General features: G+C 35.1%; 1 protein-coding gene and 1 long non-coding RNA gene across 2 annotated transcripts; one reads left to right on the forward strand and one right to left on the reverse strand.

Annotated features, from left to right (window-relative positions):
• Positions 1–8493: 8493 nt before the first annotated feature.
• LOC130464437 (uncharacterized) lies at positions 8494–9589 on the forward strand. Its single transcript, XR_008924852.1, has 3 exons — positions 8494–8933; positions 9027–9113; positions 9230–9589. It is a non-coding gene; the product is annotated as an uncharacterized lncRNA (long non-coding RNA).
• Positions 9590–12994: 3405 nt separating this feature from the next.
• Positions 12995–16256, reverse strand: LOC110802543 (uncharacterized). Its single transcript, XM_022007971.2, has 3 exons — positions 15856–16256; positions 14887–15126; positions 12995–13334 (listed from the first exon to the last, which is right to left on the reverse strand). The coding sequence occupies exons 1-3, from the start codon at positions 16169–16171 to the stop codon at positions 13258–13260; spliced, it is 633 nt and encodes a 210-aa protein (XP_021863663.1). The 5' UTR covers positions 16172–16256; the 3' UTR covers positions 12995–13257.
• Between the last annotated feature and the right edge of the window lie 471 nt (positions 16257–16727).

Here is a 16727-nt window from a genome sequence, read left to right on the forward strand (position 1 = left end):
TGTCCCAAATGATACTTGTCTTCTTGGAGATCAACAATACTGTCAGACTGCCCCCGGGCCAAATATGGGTGGCAAGAGTTTCCAAATTCCGCCAAGTTGCTCTCATTACTACTATGGCTCAGATTGGTTCTTTGGTACCAGCATCCTCTACCAGCATACTCCGCAATGACTCAAATAAAAGAGTACAAAGACCTAAAGATTATCTGCATAATACAACTACAGTCTTCCTCTCTACAAAATGAGCTAAGGTAGATATACGACAGCAAATAGAGTTGACACAAGTATCTGAAGGGAGACTTATTCCAAGAAGCAGACATCTGCCACACTTTCAGATATGCACAAAAAACTATTTGTGGTGCCTTAAGCAAAGATCATATACCCTCTATTTAATCGAAAATAGAGAGTATAGAGACGAATGCCTCAACAAGTGCAACACCGACCTCCGGCAAAATCTCCAACTAAGTGCTTCAAACTCACTCTTTTCTTTGACCAAGGTCAAGAATAACAAGTGGGAGGAGGTATGACGGATTGACGGGTGATATCTCATTTTATCACCCAACGTATTATTCACGAGCGACCACATTCGATTTTGTGGCCGACAATGGTCTGAATGTCTGATCCTCCATACAGAGAAGATCCCCAAAATACGATACAACCAGAAGGAGTGAACAACAAGTTGATGATATATATGCTATTTATCTATGTAATTGATCAACAAGAAAGCATTTATTATTTCCTGAAGTTAGTAAGGACTAAGGAGGCTTCAGTCAGACCCAAAAGTGTGAAAGCAAGATGTCCGAGCGAGAGGCCTCATCCTACTATTATGATTCAAGTACATATCTATATTATGATGATAATGGTGGGGGATGGTACTTATATTTCCACCAAACTCAGCAGTATGTTCCTTGCGTCTATCAAAATGCTAACAAGATATTGGTGACCATATCAGAAGCTCCCAAGGCAGAAAATAGTACTACTAGAAAAGTAGTCTGCTCGTTACCTGATATCGTTCAGGCAGCTGCCTCTGCTGCGCTAGCTGCTTCATTACCATCTTCCCCTTGTCTCTACAAAGACCATCAGAAGCACACGGAAGACCACCTGAAGCTAATGTCAGACAGCTCAAAGTTGGCGGCAGACCATTCAAAATTGATGTCAGCCCGAAAAGAATGCCTAAGGTGTTTGATAGAATTCGGGCCGAAAAGAATATTCTAAGGAAAAAATAGGGAAGTTAAACCCAACAGACTCAAAGATAGTCTGGGTCTGACCGTATTTCCCACATATCACAACAATGCCATAGAAAGAATATCCTAAGGCAAAATTAGGGAAGTCAAACCCAATAGACTCAAAGGTAGTTCGGGTCTGACGATATTTCCCACACAACGCATCAATGCCAAATGAAGGATATTCTAAGGCAAAAATAGGGAAGTCAAACCCAACAGACTCAAGGATAGTCTGGGTCTGACCATATCACACACACACACAAAAAAACAAAAAAAAAAGGTGGTACGATGCAGGGAAAATAAGCATGAGTAATATGAAGACAGTCGACTCTATCAGACAACTGACCAGACTCGAAGCTAAGTCTCCTCTATCCATTTAAAGTCATTTTTATCAACATAATAATTGATGTACTCTCGGCATCAAGGTCTGCATAGTGTTGGGGGGTCTGAAAATCATAGTATATTCAAAATCATTTTTTGCTCAGAGTGCAAGCAAACTTCAAAGTTATAGCATACTATTTACTTCTTCAAAAAACAAAAATAATTTCATTAGATGCTGGCATAAAGTAGCTTAATAACAAAAGCTCTTCAATCAATACTACTCACGAGCCGACCTAAACTCAACTCATGAGTGGGGGGCAATGAGATATAAAGTATGAACGAGTAGTATTTCTTATGTAAATAAAAAATCGATTTTATTATTTATAAGCTAAGATTAATATCTTATTTTATTTCGTTTCGTTTATGAGTCTTGCACTATTGAAGTGATAAGCCAATTTTCTTAATAGAAAAATGAACTAATATTAATTTCAAATTATCTTTTATGATAGAGCATCTCAAGTACATGAAAAGATGACAACATATCAAAAAAGTCATTGTGTTGAAGCCGAGACAGATATCAAAGAGCTTAAAGTGACATCAAAAGGCAAAAGTCTACTACAATTGAATTTGGTAATCTCAAGCAGCATACAATTTAAAGAAATTATGTGTTTCAGACTCAAGTTGTAGTTACAGAGACAAGTCATACCAAAAAAGTGTGACCCATGAGGTCAGACCCAGAAGAAGTCGGGCTCTCAAGAGAAGAGTTCCTCCATCCAAGAGGTCAGATCCAAGAAAATCCTAGCCGAAGATGCAGACCATCAACTATAGGAAAGAAAATTAAATTTGTCTCATTTATGCAATACATGCATAAGAGGTTGTCAGACACGAAATTATTGGCAGATAATCTGATGCTAAAAGCAGACCTATCCGAATCTAATATCAGACTCGACATCCAAACCAAGGTGTCTGATCAACTCCTTACTTGCAATCTGCACCACTTGCTCAAAGTTATGGTAATGGGTATGGGGAGCCGAAATATGATACGCAGGCTCCGATGCTGCAGCAGCCTTATGCTGGCCAAGCCTATGCACCCCAACAGAAGTACAATAGGCAACCGTCCTATGCCCTATGGCATGCCATCACAGGGACCCCTCCTCAGTGTTATGCTGCTCCAGCAGCAAGTCAGACTGCCGCAGATACACCTTATCAAGCTCCTGTTTCTGCAGCTCAACCTTACCACACCACGCCCCAACAGCAGCAATATCCTCAAGCACCTTATTGTTCTGTACCCGTAGCAAATGTTGGCTATAATCAACCCCAACCTGCTGTTGCAGACTTGCAGGTTACCCTCAGCAGGCGGGCAACAACAAGAGCATGTTATGCTCAAACAGCAGGATCAACATCTGGTTATGGTCAATACCCACCAACAACAAAATACTATAGCATTCTTGTTAAAATGTTAATCTAGAAAAATCTAAATCTAGAATGTACCCCACAAAAATCTAGTAGTAAAGTGTGTGGAAAAATCTAGATAAAATAATATCTAGAATTTACCTAAGAAATATCTAGATAAGTGTTTAGAAAAATCTAGAGTTAGAAAATTCTAGAGAATTATGTACAACTATAAATAGGTTGTATGTGCATAAGTTTAGTGTGAGCTAATCAAAGTGAGCCCATCAAGAGAGCTCCCACACAAAAAATATGAGTGAAGGGTAGAAACAAGGTTTCTACCAAAGAGATAGGTGAGAGACATGAGCTCTCGCAAATATTGTTGTACAATTTTATCAATACAATTTTGTTATATAATTGAGGTCCATCCAAACTTCCGCGTGCGTCCTCAAATTTCTATCATGGTATCAGAGCCGGAAAAGTGATTACGACAAAATTGAAGATCGGAGACCCAAGACATGAAGGGTTACGAGATTTGAAGAAAGAGGTACGTGCTAAATCTAAATTTTCATAAAGAAAATAATAAAGTTGGGAAAATTAAACTAAAAGAAGAAATTTATGGAGGAAAATGGAGAAAATAAAAGTTGATGATAAAATGAGGAAGGATGAAAAAAAGATTGAAGAAGAAAATATGTTTTTTTTGAAGAAGAAATTATTTGAAGGATGCTAATGACAAGGGCATTAGCAGTGATGGGTGGTGACATGAGCACCACAACAAAAGAAAAAATTGGAGAAACAAATATTAATGGAGAAAATGTAGAAGAAAATATTTTGAAGAAAATTTTGAAGTTTGCTAATGAAAAGAGCATTAGCGGGATGATTGGTGACATGAGCACCAATAACAAAATAAAATTTGAAGAAAAATTTCAGGAGATGACTGGTGACATGTGCACTGGTGGAATAGTTGGTAACATGGATACCAACGAATAATAATCAAGATTAATAAAAGGTATCAAGAAGATGTAGGTTGGTAACACGGGTGCCAACATGATTAGAACTCAAGTGTTTATGACGATTGGTGGTTGGTGACAAGTGCATCAACGAGATTTTCGAAAGATGAAATATTTTGGAGTACAAGATTTTTCAAGATTAAGGGGGAGTGTTAAAATGTTAATCTAGAAAAATCTAAATCTAGAATGTACCCCACAAAAATCTAGTAGTAAAGTGTGGAAAAATCTAGATAAAATAATATCTAGAATTTACCTAAAAAAATATAGATAAGTGTTTAGAAAAATCTAGAGTTAGAATATTCTAGAGAATTATGTACAACTATAAATAGGTTGTATGTGCATAAGTTTAGTGTGAGCTAATCAAAGTGAGCCCATCAAGAGAGCTCCCACACAAAAAATATGAGTGAAGGGTAGAAACTATGGATGGCAGTGGGTAGGATCTGGACCGGATCCTCTAGGATCCAGATCCGTTTTTTAGACAATGATCCAGATCCTACCCGGATCCGTTGGGCAATGAAAGTGAGGATCCATATCCATATCCGACGGATCCTACGGATCCTGGTCCAAAACGGATTCAAAACGGATCCTAACTTATTTTTCCATCAAAGACCCTAATTTTCCTTTTAACCTTAAACCATAGTTAAATAAAATTTCAATAACAACGCTATTTGTCCATACAAGCATTCACTAAAATCAAATTTAACAAATCTAACATAAATAATATTAAAAGTTCAACAAACTTCAATAATGCTATAATTTTTACTCTTTATTTTTATATTTTAATTTTTTTTTATAAAAACGGGTAAACGGATCCGGATCCGGGTAATGACTTAGGACCCGATCCAGATCCGTTTGTAAAGCCAAGGATCCAAATCCTACCCGGATCCGCCGGGTCCAAAATTTGAGGATCCAGATCCGCTGAAAACGGATCTGGATCCACGGATCCGGGTCGGGTCCATTATCCACTGCCATCCCTAGTAGAAACAAGGGTTCTACCAAAGAGATAGGTGAGAGACATGAGCTCTCGCAAATATTGTTGTACAATTTTATCAATACAATTTTGTTATATAATTGAGGTCCATCCAAACTTCCGCGTGCGTCCTCAAATTTCTATCAATTCTTACACTAAAGGTTCAAGTTTCAACTATCAATCAAGCTCAATAGCCCATTTAACCCAGTCAAGAAGTGGAAGGTCATCAGGGTAACGTCATCAGCAACGAGCCATAATTTGGGAAATGAAGTTGTTTGACAATTCTGACTCCCCAAAAGTACATATTGCCACCAACTGAAATGAGAAGATGCACAACCAAAGTGGCAAAGTCATGTTCTCACTCATCCAGGAGGAAAATACATGTCTAAGTCCAACAGGCAGACTCACGTCTGACCTAGGAAGAAGACCTTTCTATGTGGAAGTTCTACTTACATGAAATTCAAATCAAACCCAACCCATTTTTAAAAAATAGAATTGAGTCTGGGGGGCAAGTTGTTGGGTGCCAAAATGGATCTACCCATTTTGGCCCAAGTAACCACATCCCACATAAGTCCAATATAATGACTGGACCATAAAAGAGCCTCATATACCCAAATAAGCCCACTTACACAATTTGGGCCAAAATACTACTACTATAAATACCTTCCTTGGAGGTAAGAGAAAGGGAGGTCAAAACTGTCACAAAAGACCCATTCTTCCTACATACTCTCTCCCATACATACTCTCTCCTATACATACTCTCAAATATATTGTTTATACACTAACTTGGGCGTCGGAGGCTCCGCCTCAGTTTAAACCCCGAGGGCCCGGAGTTAATCTTGCAGGACCGCACACGACCCGGAGTCCAGACTCGGAGCAAGGCCGAGACGCTCACGTCACCATCGAGGTAACCATAAATACCCGAAACACCCTTAATATTTGTAATTATTGACCTAGATTAGAAATTTAGAAAGAGAAAACAAGGGACATAATTTAGATATGTATATCTTTTGTGTGCTCGTGCAACTTTAATACTACCTCTGTTCCTAAAGGTTCTTAGGCTCTACGACCTCCGTTTCAAAATAATATTTACACTTTATGTTTTAGTTCGTTTCATAATATTACTTACACTTTACTTTATTCCCTTTTTGGACATGAAATTTTACTATCTTGCCCCTCTTGCCTCACAACATTTACAATTTTTCACTCACTTTCTCTTACTTTATTCATTTTTTCTTACCCCCACCCATCTTTTTAACCATCTATCATACTTTATTCATATTTTATTATACCTACCCACCTTAATTAATACACATCTTTTCTATTTTTTCTTACTATTTGTGAAAATATTAACCGTAAAAATCATTTTGAAACAGAGGTAATATAACTCTAATTTCAAGGCACAGAATGAGGCCTTTTGTCGGTTACTTTTCTTTTTTGCCTAAGTGCAAGTATGTGTTTGACGAAATAATGAATAATATATATGCTATCAATAAAAAAGACAAAATTGTCAAAATCTATCTTATAAAATTGAGTTTTTGTAAAAGTGTCTTATAAAAAAATGTTGTAATTAACTACCTTATAAAAGTGGCAAATTTGTCAATAACTATCTTAAATTGTGTTTTGCGAAAAATTACCTTATAAAAAAAATGTTGTAATTAACTACCTTATAAAAAAATCATGTTGTAAGATAATAGCTTTTTCCGAATTATAAGGTTGAGTCAAAATTCCGGGATTGACTTTACCATATACTTCCTCCATTTTTTTTAATTGCACCATCTGGGATTTCACGCTTGCCAATGCACTATTTTAATCACTAATATCTCTCATTATACCTTTTAAAAAATTATAAAAATTTGATCATTCGAAAGTATATTTCGAGACGAATCTAACAAGATCCCACATGAATATATTTTTCCTTACATATAAATCACAAAAATTAACTATATAAGAATATGTGAATAGTGATAAAACCAAGATGGTGCAATTATTAAAAAATGGAGGAAGTACATCTTACGCGCGTGCCACTTCGTTACCTTTTTTCCGTTTACATACCACGTGTACATCTAACTAGTAACGTCAATCCATATATATATATATATATATATATATATATATATATATATATATATATATATATAATTCTCTCCATTTGTATAAACCGTTTATGTATGAAAAATGCGGTGTTATATAATGTATCAGTATTAGAAGATTTTGGTAATATTTTAGTCAAATTTCATATCAATAATAGAAAATACATTTAATAAACATTTTGGTGAATTAACATATTAAGCATATCGAATATTTGGTCAAATTATCATATTAAACAAATAAAATATATATAAATACATAGTAAGGAGAAAGTTTTATATTAGACGATTGAATGAGTATGTTCAAGATTTATTAATTACGCATTAGCTGTAAGGGATAAATATTACAGTTAAGTATTTTATAAAAGATGGTCAAATATTAATTTTTGAATATTCGTGCATGCACGAAACCTAAGCTAATATATACACACATACATATAAAGGAGGCATATTTGCTTAAATATTAGAGCGCCACGTAGGAAATCGAATGGGTTCGACCAATGAAAAAAAGATTTCTAATTTAATTTTGAATTAAAAAAATCGAGTGCCACGTAAATAGTTAATTAGGTGCCACGTAAATATTTTAATTAATTAATTATTAATATATACGACTCCATCCACAATAAAACACTCTAATAATTAAAAAATAAATCTAAAATAAAATTCATCCAAAATCAAACACTAATCTAAAATAAAATTCAATCCAAAATCAAACATTAATCCATAGAGCCCAACATAGGAAATCTAATGGCTTCGGCAAATGAAAAATAAGATTTCAAAATTATTTTTGAATTAAAAAAATAGAGTGTCGTGTAGGCATATTTGCTGAAATATAGAGCGCCACGTAGGAAATCGAATGGTTTCGGCCAATAAAAATAAGATTTCTAATTATTTTTGAATCAAATAAATCTAGTGACGCGTGGATAATTAATTAGGTGCCACATAGATATTTTAATTAATTAATTATTAATATATACAACTCCATCCACAATAAAACACTCTAATAATTAAAAAATAAATCTAAAATAAAATTCATCCAAAATCAAAAACTAATGTAAAATAAAATTCAATTCAAAATCAAACATTAATCCAATATTAGGGCGCCACGTAGGAAATCTAATGGTTTCGGCCAATGAAAAATAAGATTTTGAAATTATTTTTAAAATAAAAAAGTCGAGTGCCATGTATATAAATAATTAGGTGGCACATATATATTTTTATTAATTAATTATTAATATTACACATATACACTTCATCTAAAATCAAACATTCTAATAATTAAAAAATAAATTTAAAATAAAATTCAATCAAAAATCAAATACTAATCTAATCTAATATAAATACTCAGTTCTTTTTTGAATGACACAATTATTTAGCCACGTTTGCCAATGCATGATTTCAAACGTTAATGTCTTCAATTATGGATAAGAAAAATTATAAGACCCCATATGGCTATGTTTTTTCTTAAATATAAATCACAAAGTGAAGTCAAAGTAGCTTGTGTGAATAGTGTCATTACAAACTTTTGTATAAGGCGGTCTTACGAAAAAGACCGCCTTGATGGCAGCCAATATGCCACGTAACATCTGATGTGGCGTGACTCATCAACCTTTTTTTTAATCAAAATATAAATACACATTTTCTTCCCATTTTCATTTGAAAACCCTAATTCCTTTCTCTCTCCTCCAAAGCTCTTTGTCTCTCTCTCCTTCAACGTCGTCACCTTCTCATCAAAATTGATGGCGGAGGTGGCGAAGGCGGCGGCGGAGCTCCTTCCCGTTCCACCGAGTAGCGCGAGATGAAGGAGGAGCAATGGTGATTCTCTTCCTTTTCGACGCCACGGAGGAGCAACGGTGCACGCAATTGGTTCATCGTCGACGCCGTCCGCACCTCGCTGCCGCCTTTCTCCACCTCCTCATCGTTGTCTCATTTGGTAAATATTCCATCTCTATCTTCCATTCTTCTTCAATTCTTTTAGGAATTTTCAAGATCGGGTTGATTTGTTATTCATATCGGTGGATCGAAGGAAGGAGAAGAACCGTGTTGTCGCCGTCAACGTCGAAGCTCTGCCGTTTTCCGTGACGGCTTCGTCGACGGCTTGCTGCTTAACACCGTAAGGGGCTTAATTTGGCGATTTCAATTGAATCGCAATATCTAGGGTTTTTCGTTGATGTTGTTGTTCCTGTTCATCGTGGCTTTCTAATTTAGATTTTTAATTTTAATTTTCAGCAAAGATACATGACGCCGGAGTTGGTGTTGTTGGACTTGCGGTGGTGGCGGCCTGGCTGATGGTTGTGCAGTGTTGGTGTTGCGGTGTGATGCCGATTGTTGTGATATAGTCGCTGCAGAATGAGGATTCGTAGCTGGAAGCACTGTGACTGTTGTTGATGTTGGTCGGATATAATGGTGTTTTAGTTGTTTTAGTTTCGTTTTAGTTTTAGTTAAGAATTGTAATGTTTTAGTTACACTTTTTTTGTATTTAGTTAAGAATAATTATGTTTTAGTTTTAGTTATAATTCTGAGATAATGGTCTTCTTAGTGGAATTGCTGGACTTACTTTCTATGTTTTAGTTATGAATTTTTAAGTTTTAGTCACGATTTTTTTGGTTTTAGTTAAGGTTTTTTGAGTTTTAGTTACGTATTTTTGAGTTTTCATTTAGGGCTTAAGTTATGATTTTCCGAGTTTTAGTTATGATTTTACAAGTTTAAGTTACGATTTTCTTGGTTTTAGTTAAATTTTTTTGAGTTTTAGTTATGTATTTTTGAGTTTCAGATAATGAATTACAGAGTTTTAGTTAAGATACAAAATTTTAAGCATTGAAAATAATTAGTTAAGCAATTGAATCAATTAATTAAAAACGAAACTAATAAGATAAGCTTCCGAACCAATTAGTTAAGCAATGTAATAAATTAGTTAAGTAATGTAACATATTAGTTAAACCATGCAACCAATTAGTGAAGCACTGGAAGCAATTAGTTATGCACTAGATTTAATTAAGTTAACCACTATAACTAATTAGTTAAGTTTGAGATTCAATTAGTTAAGCAACGACACTAATTAGTTATGCAACGAAACCAATTAGTTAAGAAATGTAACACCCTAATAATTCCTTGCTTTTATAAAACCATTTTCCAACTTAAAATAAAGCAATTACTAAAGTATTACCGCCACCGTGATAACGGTTAAGGCTAGTACCAGAATTACGCAGCGGAAATTAATGTTAACTAACTTTCAAACCAACATAAATAATAATTATTGAAGCCTCCTACAAGTTGGAACCATAACGGCCCAAAACCAAAGTATTAAAAATCCAACAATTCAAAACATAATTAAAGTATTAAAAATAGTTTCAAAGCACAAAAGAATGCAACTCTCTCAACCATCCCAAGCTACATGATTTTGATCGTACTTTGATCTACCAACCTGCTAAATTAATCTACTCCCCAACAATGCAAGTGTAAATGATGGATCATCATAGGGTCATTAAGGCGAAGGCCATGACCGAAAGACACAAAGCACGTAGTCAGCAAAAGCTGAGTACTTACAAGGCTAGAGTGAAATGAAACTATAAACATGCATCACTCGCTAAAGTACTAATCAACATGCAAAAGCCATTTAATAATTAACAAACAAATCATGAATACAAGACTCGACTCTTGACTCGACTCTTGACTCGACTCTTGACTCACAATTTAATTAGAATAAGCTTGGAACGGGCCAAAAGAATATTTCATAAAGGAAGGGTGTTGGGAGCCCACCAAACACCATAATAAATAATGAATATCGGACCATACCGAGTGTCGGGCCATTCCGACGGAATTCCAACGCATAATTTAAATGAAACAACGTCTTGTATCATTAGTAGGAGATCAAGTTTTCCGGCAAGTCTCCCCCCATTGTTCATACTCAAGGTATATACGTTCCAAGAGTTTTGGAGCTTGTTGTGGTTGCACTTTACGTTTATTAATATTTTATTAAAGGCGAAATCGAGACTCAACAAACGTACATACATACATACATACATTTAATAAACGACAACCAAAACAATCTCATTTTAATCCTTTAGGACCTGTGATCAATAAATCAAGACGTAGTGAAATTACTACCAAGTTCCTTCTCACAAAAGGTGAGATTCCACATCATGCCTGTTAACATGAGGGTTGTGCCCTTGCACGACAAATCCTAATTCATTTCATATAAAATATTCCCAACTGAACCGTACATGTGCGGTGGCTTACGTGAGCTAACCCTTCACATGTGGTAAAATAAATAGTACAACGAGGTACGAATAATTGGCTCAAAAGTATGCTAGACATCCCGTACAATAGCATAACAATAAATAATTCATCCCTTGCATGTGAAACAAACCATACATGCATAAATATTGAACAACATGATTGACAATGAAATCCATACTCACAATAGTCCCAACATGCTTGTTCAATCAACAAATAATTAATTCCAATAATAATAATCCACATGATCGTTCACCAAATCAAATATGAACTCACCAAGTTCACATAATATAATTCACATCAATACCAATCATGTAATGTCCCTTGACAAATAATGTGGTCGCCCTAGACTTGTACGTACCTTGAATATCTAAGCGTAGGGGCCACTTTGCAAAAACGATCACTCGCTTAGAAATCACCTACTATCATCAAAATAATGAAACCTTAATTATTTCCATGTTCATTAAATTTCCAGCAACTTTATGAAATATAAAACCTTGATAATAATTAGAAATTAATCGTTCTTTAATAAATTATTCGTCTCAATTTGCAAAACTAATCCCTAGTATGAAAACATACTTTTTCCACCCTTAAAATCAATAAAAATCGACACTTTAAACCTTTTTATAAATCTTAAAATATAATTGATTATCATAATTAAATCAATCACCTAATTATGCTAATCAATTGACCCTTTAGGTCTAGGTTAAAACCCTAACTTGAATTTCTCAATAAGATCAATGTAACACCATAAAAATCAAGCCTTTATTAAATAAAAAAAATCTGAAAATTCATACTTTAATAATTAAAATACGCCTCAAGAATTAAAACATGTAAATCATCACAATACGGTGGTCACAACCGATTCCCAGCATTTTAATTATTCAAAACAATAATAATAATATAATTTAAAATACGGAATTGAAATAAAATAGATAAGGGAAAATAGAATTATACCAATCCGTCCTATAGCACGGAACAACCACGAATTAATTGTGATTGGGCGAAAGAATTGAGTGAACGAACAAGAACACACACACACACACCACTCGTGTGTGTGCGCGCGCGGACAGACGAGAGGCAGCAGCAGGGCAACAGCTGTGCGCGAGCAAGAGGGACGAGGGTGCGGGCTGGCGCGAGCAAGAGGGGCGAGGGAGTGCGTGTGGCTGGGCGAGAGCAGCGCACACAGCACATCAATAGCACATCAGCAGCGCAGGGGCGTGCTGGCGCTGCGCGAGGGAGCAAGAGGGAGAGGGCGAGTGTGGGGCAGCAATGGGCGACGAAGTGTGGGGGCACAAGGCACGACACAACAACACGCGAGGCACGACGAGTGCCCGTGCTGTGCGGGTGGGGTGAGCCGGCACAACGAGAGGAGAGAGAAAGGAAGAGTGTGGGGCAAGAAAAGAGGGAAAGCTTTAATGAAAAATAAGGGGATCATTTAATGAGGAGAGTCCTATTTATAGGCTCTCAAATCCCTAGTGGGTTAGGCTTAGGAATTTGATATTGGGCTTAGCAATTAAATGATTGGGCTAGCCTAGAGTTTAGAATTAAATTCTTTTGATTGAGCTCTTTTAATAAAACGAGTTGGACTTTTATTTAAAAACCCAAACCTTTAAAATTAATTGCGATTTATTAAATTTTTCGACTCGAAAATTAAATTCGTTTCGTAATTAATTAAAAAGAGTGTTATTTTTGCTTAACAATTTAATAGAATCTAGTTTAGTTATACATAAAAAGAGTTGAACGTGAGAGGTGAAGTATAAAGTGAGAGGCCAAATTTTCCGTTGACTTATTTATATCGACAGTACAAACACGAGCATACAACACAATGTTATTATAACATAAAAAAAAAAAAAAACAAAAAGCAAAACGTGGCTTCACTTAGCATCCATTATTACAAAAGGTCAAAAGCAAACAAATTCAAAGGAAAATTTCAATGAATGAAGAAGAACATCTATCATCTCCGCCACAACGATACACAATCAAGTTGCAGTTGGCGTAGATGATGTTCCACTGGCGGTTTATGGAATAGCACCTGGGGTTGATGGAGTTGCGTTGGGGGTTGGTGGAGTTGTGCTCGGATTTGACGGAGGAGTATCTGCGGAAACAATTTTGCAATTAATTTGATAAAAACACTAACTTCTTACCTATGTTTAAATATGGTCTCGATCTCAATATAATTTATACGGAGTAGTAAATAAATCTAATAAGAGCATTGTTATATATACTCCCCATCCGTCCCAAAATTATAGTCATGTTTGACTAAAAACACGGATTTTATGAAAAGTGGAATGTAATGTGTGGGAGTACATTGATAATGAAAAAGTAAAGTATAGTTCATGTAAAAAGGAATAAAGTACATGATAAAGAGAAAACAGTACATGTTAAAAAGAATAAGGATAAATTACTTTTTACCACCTAAAAAATCAAAAAATTATATTTTACCACCTAAAAAAACTAAAACTTGTATTTTACCAACTAAAAAAAATTTAAAACTTGTTTTTTACCACCTGAAAAATGGTAAAATGTATGAAAATGTTATGTAGGGGGCGACAATAACGGTAATATTTCTTATATGTTCTATTCTTCCACGATTTCATGTATTTAACTCTCTTTACTTCCTCAACTTCCTTGTGTTTCATGAATTTGCATAATTTTTCACCACCATTAATTCACAAAATTGACAAAATTTAACGAAAGTAAAGTAAGAAGGGTGAAAGAGTTAAAGAAAATCATATAGAGAGTGTAAAAAATTTGAGGGAAGTTCAATTAGATAGCCATATACATAAAGGATTTATCTAATTTTTCGCTTTCACATGGTAAAAAAAACCTTTTATAACTCAAATTTTGCGAGAAAGGACCTTATATAATTTTTTTTGTGAAAACACACCTTAAAGTAATATTTTTTGCGAGAAAGGACCTAAGGGAAGTTTCCGGCATTAACTGAGCTTTTCCGGCCATTAACTTGCACGTGAGCAGCACATGTGGCTTACGTTGGCTAAAGACACTGATTTTCCCGACTCTTGAATTTTCAAACTTGATTTTATTTTGGTTTTTTTTTTCAACTTTAGGTTTTAAAGCTTAGAATTTTGGAGGAAAATTGGGTGTGATTAGCAAAATAAAGCCACACGTGCTTCTCATGTGCAAGTCAATGGCCGGAAAAGCTCAGTCAATGCCAGAAATTTCCTTTTGGTTGTCTTTCGCAAAAAAAAATTACATTAATGTGTGATTTCACAAAAAAAAATTATATAAGGTCCTTTCTCGCAAAAAAATATTATATTAAGGTGTTATTTCACAAAAAAAATTATATAAGGTCCTTTCTCGCAAAATTTGGGTTATAAAAGGTCCTTTTTAACAAATTTGCCTAATTTTTTTTAGGTGGTAAAGTACAAGTTTTAAATTTTTAGGTGGTAAAAAACAATTTTTCGATTTTTGTAGGTGGTAAAAAACAATTTGTCCAAAGAATAAAGTACATTTTAATTTTATTTTGTGATCCCAAACAAGGATAACATGGGAAATTTTTTGTGTTCAAATAAGAAAATATGATTATAATTATGGGACGCCCGATTTGAAAAACATTACTATAATTTTAGGACAGAGGGAGTATGAGTGGGATAAACAAAAAGAGATAGGAAAAAGTATATACATACCAGGGCATAAGTCGTCTAAAGTACCATTAATCAAGCACGTTGTCAAAATCCCATTAAAAGGAAGTATAGCTTGCTGTGAAACTATATCCGCCTTGGCGGAACAGAAGCACGCCGTCTCGTTGATCATAGCGGTTGATATTGCTGGACAACACTGTTGTACGGCGGCCGTTGCAAAGTTTAGAGTTTTAGCAGTTTCCAAGCAAGGTGTAATTTTCGCCCAACAAGGAGCTGGTTGTTGAGCTGATCCAAGGCATAATTGTTAATCTTAGGATATGAGATTCTATACCTTTTGTTTGAAATGATATTTTTCTAGAAGTAGATAAATTAATTATTTTTCATTTAATCAACTTAACCCGTTAGTAAAAGAACGATAGATATTTTTACAGGTTCGGTTACACTAAGCAAGTGAAAGCCGAAGTTTGGGTATCTTTTATGAAATTTTAATAACGACTGGTAAAAATCCCGTCGTAAAAGGCCTTTGTGACGGGGATAATAACCTAACAAAGACGGGAACAACCGTCACGGGATTCTGCATTAACAAAGACCCCCTTTTATGACGGGTTCGCGACGGAAAATCCCATCGCTAATTAGCGACGGGATTTTCCGTCATTAATAGTAGAATTTCTTGTAGTAAATACAGTACATGCATGGAAAAGTGGAATAAAATACAAATAATGATTGAGTTGCATAGAAAAGTGAAATAAAGTACATGTGAAAGAGAATATAGTACATAGGAAAGTGAAATATAATACTTTGATGAGGTTTTAAATGCATTTTTAATTAATATAATACATGAGAAAGTGATGACCTTAATAACCAAAATTAGAAACAAGACTATAATTTTGGGACGCCTAATTTAAAAAACAGGACTATAATTTTGAAACGGAGGGAATATTTGACAAAATATTTATTATGTATACTAATCAATCTCATAAGAGTACTACGTATAAATTAAATGTATTTACGTACCAGGGGTAGGGCATATTGTTTCCAAAGTGCCAGGAATGTTGCACAATGTCAAAATTTGATTGAAAAACACTTGAGCATGCTGTGAAAGTATATCAGCCTTGGCGGAACAGAAGCATGCCGTCTCTGCAACCCTAGCGTTTGATATAGCTGGACAGCACTGTGCTACCGCGGCCTGTGCATAATTTAGAGTTTTAGCAGTTTCTAAGCAAGGTGCAATGCCCGCCCAACAAGGAGCAGGTTGTTGAGCTGATGAATGCATAACTGTAAGTGACATCAATAGTAGGATCCCCACCACCATTACTGTTTTTGACCCCATTTTACTCTAATTAATTTATTAAATTGAACGAGACTAAGAAATATGATCAATCGAGTATAGGGTAAAGATTTTGATTTATGAATGAGACTAAAGATTAAATATGATGGAGTTTATATAGGCTGGGGAATGCAATAAGTCAATAACAAATATTGTTCATTGACTTGTGTTATATACGTAGTACTACATAGAATAGATAACGCTATTATTTCATTGCTTTCACGATGATGTCTATGAATGATTCAACTTCACACTCCATGTATGTCAAAGGAGGTATCAACAAATAATAATAATATTAGAGGTGTCAAATTGGGTCACTGAAATCGGGTTTGTGTCGGGTCAATTTCGGGTCAACTGTTGTCGGAGTCGGGTCAAGTTCGATTCGGGTAAAAAACGGACCACGTGATCCCGTGTCGGGTGCTAAACGGGTTTGGTCGGGTCAAACTCTGGGTCGGATAACTTTGGGTAGGGTAGACTTTGACTCGGGTCATTTCAGTTCGGATTATTTCAGTACCAGTTCGATTTTGGTTCGTGTCATTTCGGTTATGTCTCAGGCTGG

Source organism: Spinacia oleracea, chromosome 6 (assembly GCF_020520425.1).
Source record: "Spinacia oleracea cultivar Varoflay chromosome 6, BTI_SOV_V1, whole genome shotgun sequence".
NCBI classification, from domain to species: domain Eukaryota; kingdom Viridiplantae; phylum Streptophyta; class Magnoliopsida; order Caryophyllales; family Amaranthaceae; genus Spinacia; species Spinacia oleracea.

Coding starts and splice junctions, on each gene's coding strand:
- LOC110802543 (XM_022007971.2), bottom strand. CDS start 16,171: ATGGGGTCAAAAACAGTAATGGTGGTGGGGATCCTACTATTGATGTCA. Junction 15,127..15,855: donor AACAATATGCCCTACCCCTG/GTACGTAAATAC, acceptor GCCTTGGATCAG/CTCAACAACCAGCTCCTTGT. Junction 13,335..14,886: donor TTTAGACGACTTATGCCCTG/GTATGTATATAC, acceptor TTGTTTCCGCAG/ATACTCCTCCGTCAAATCCG.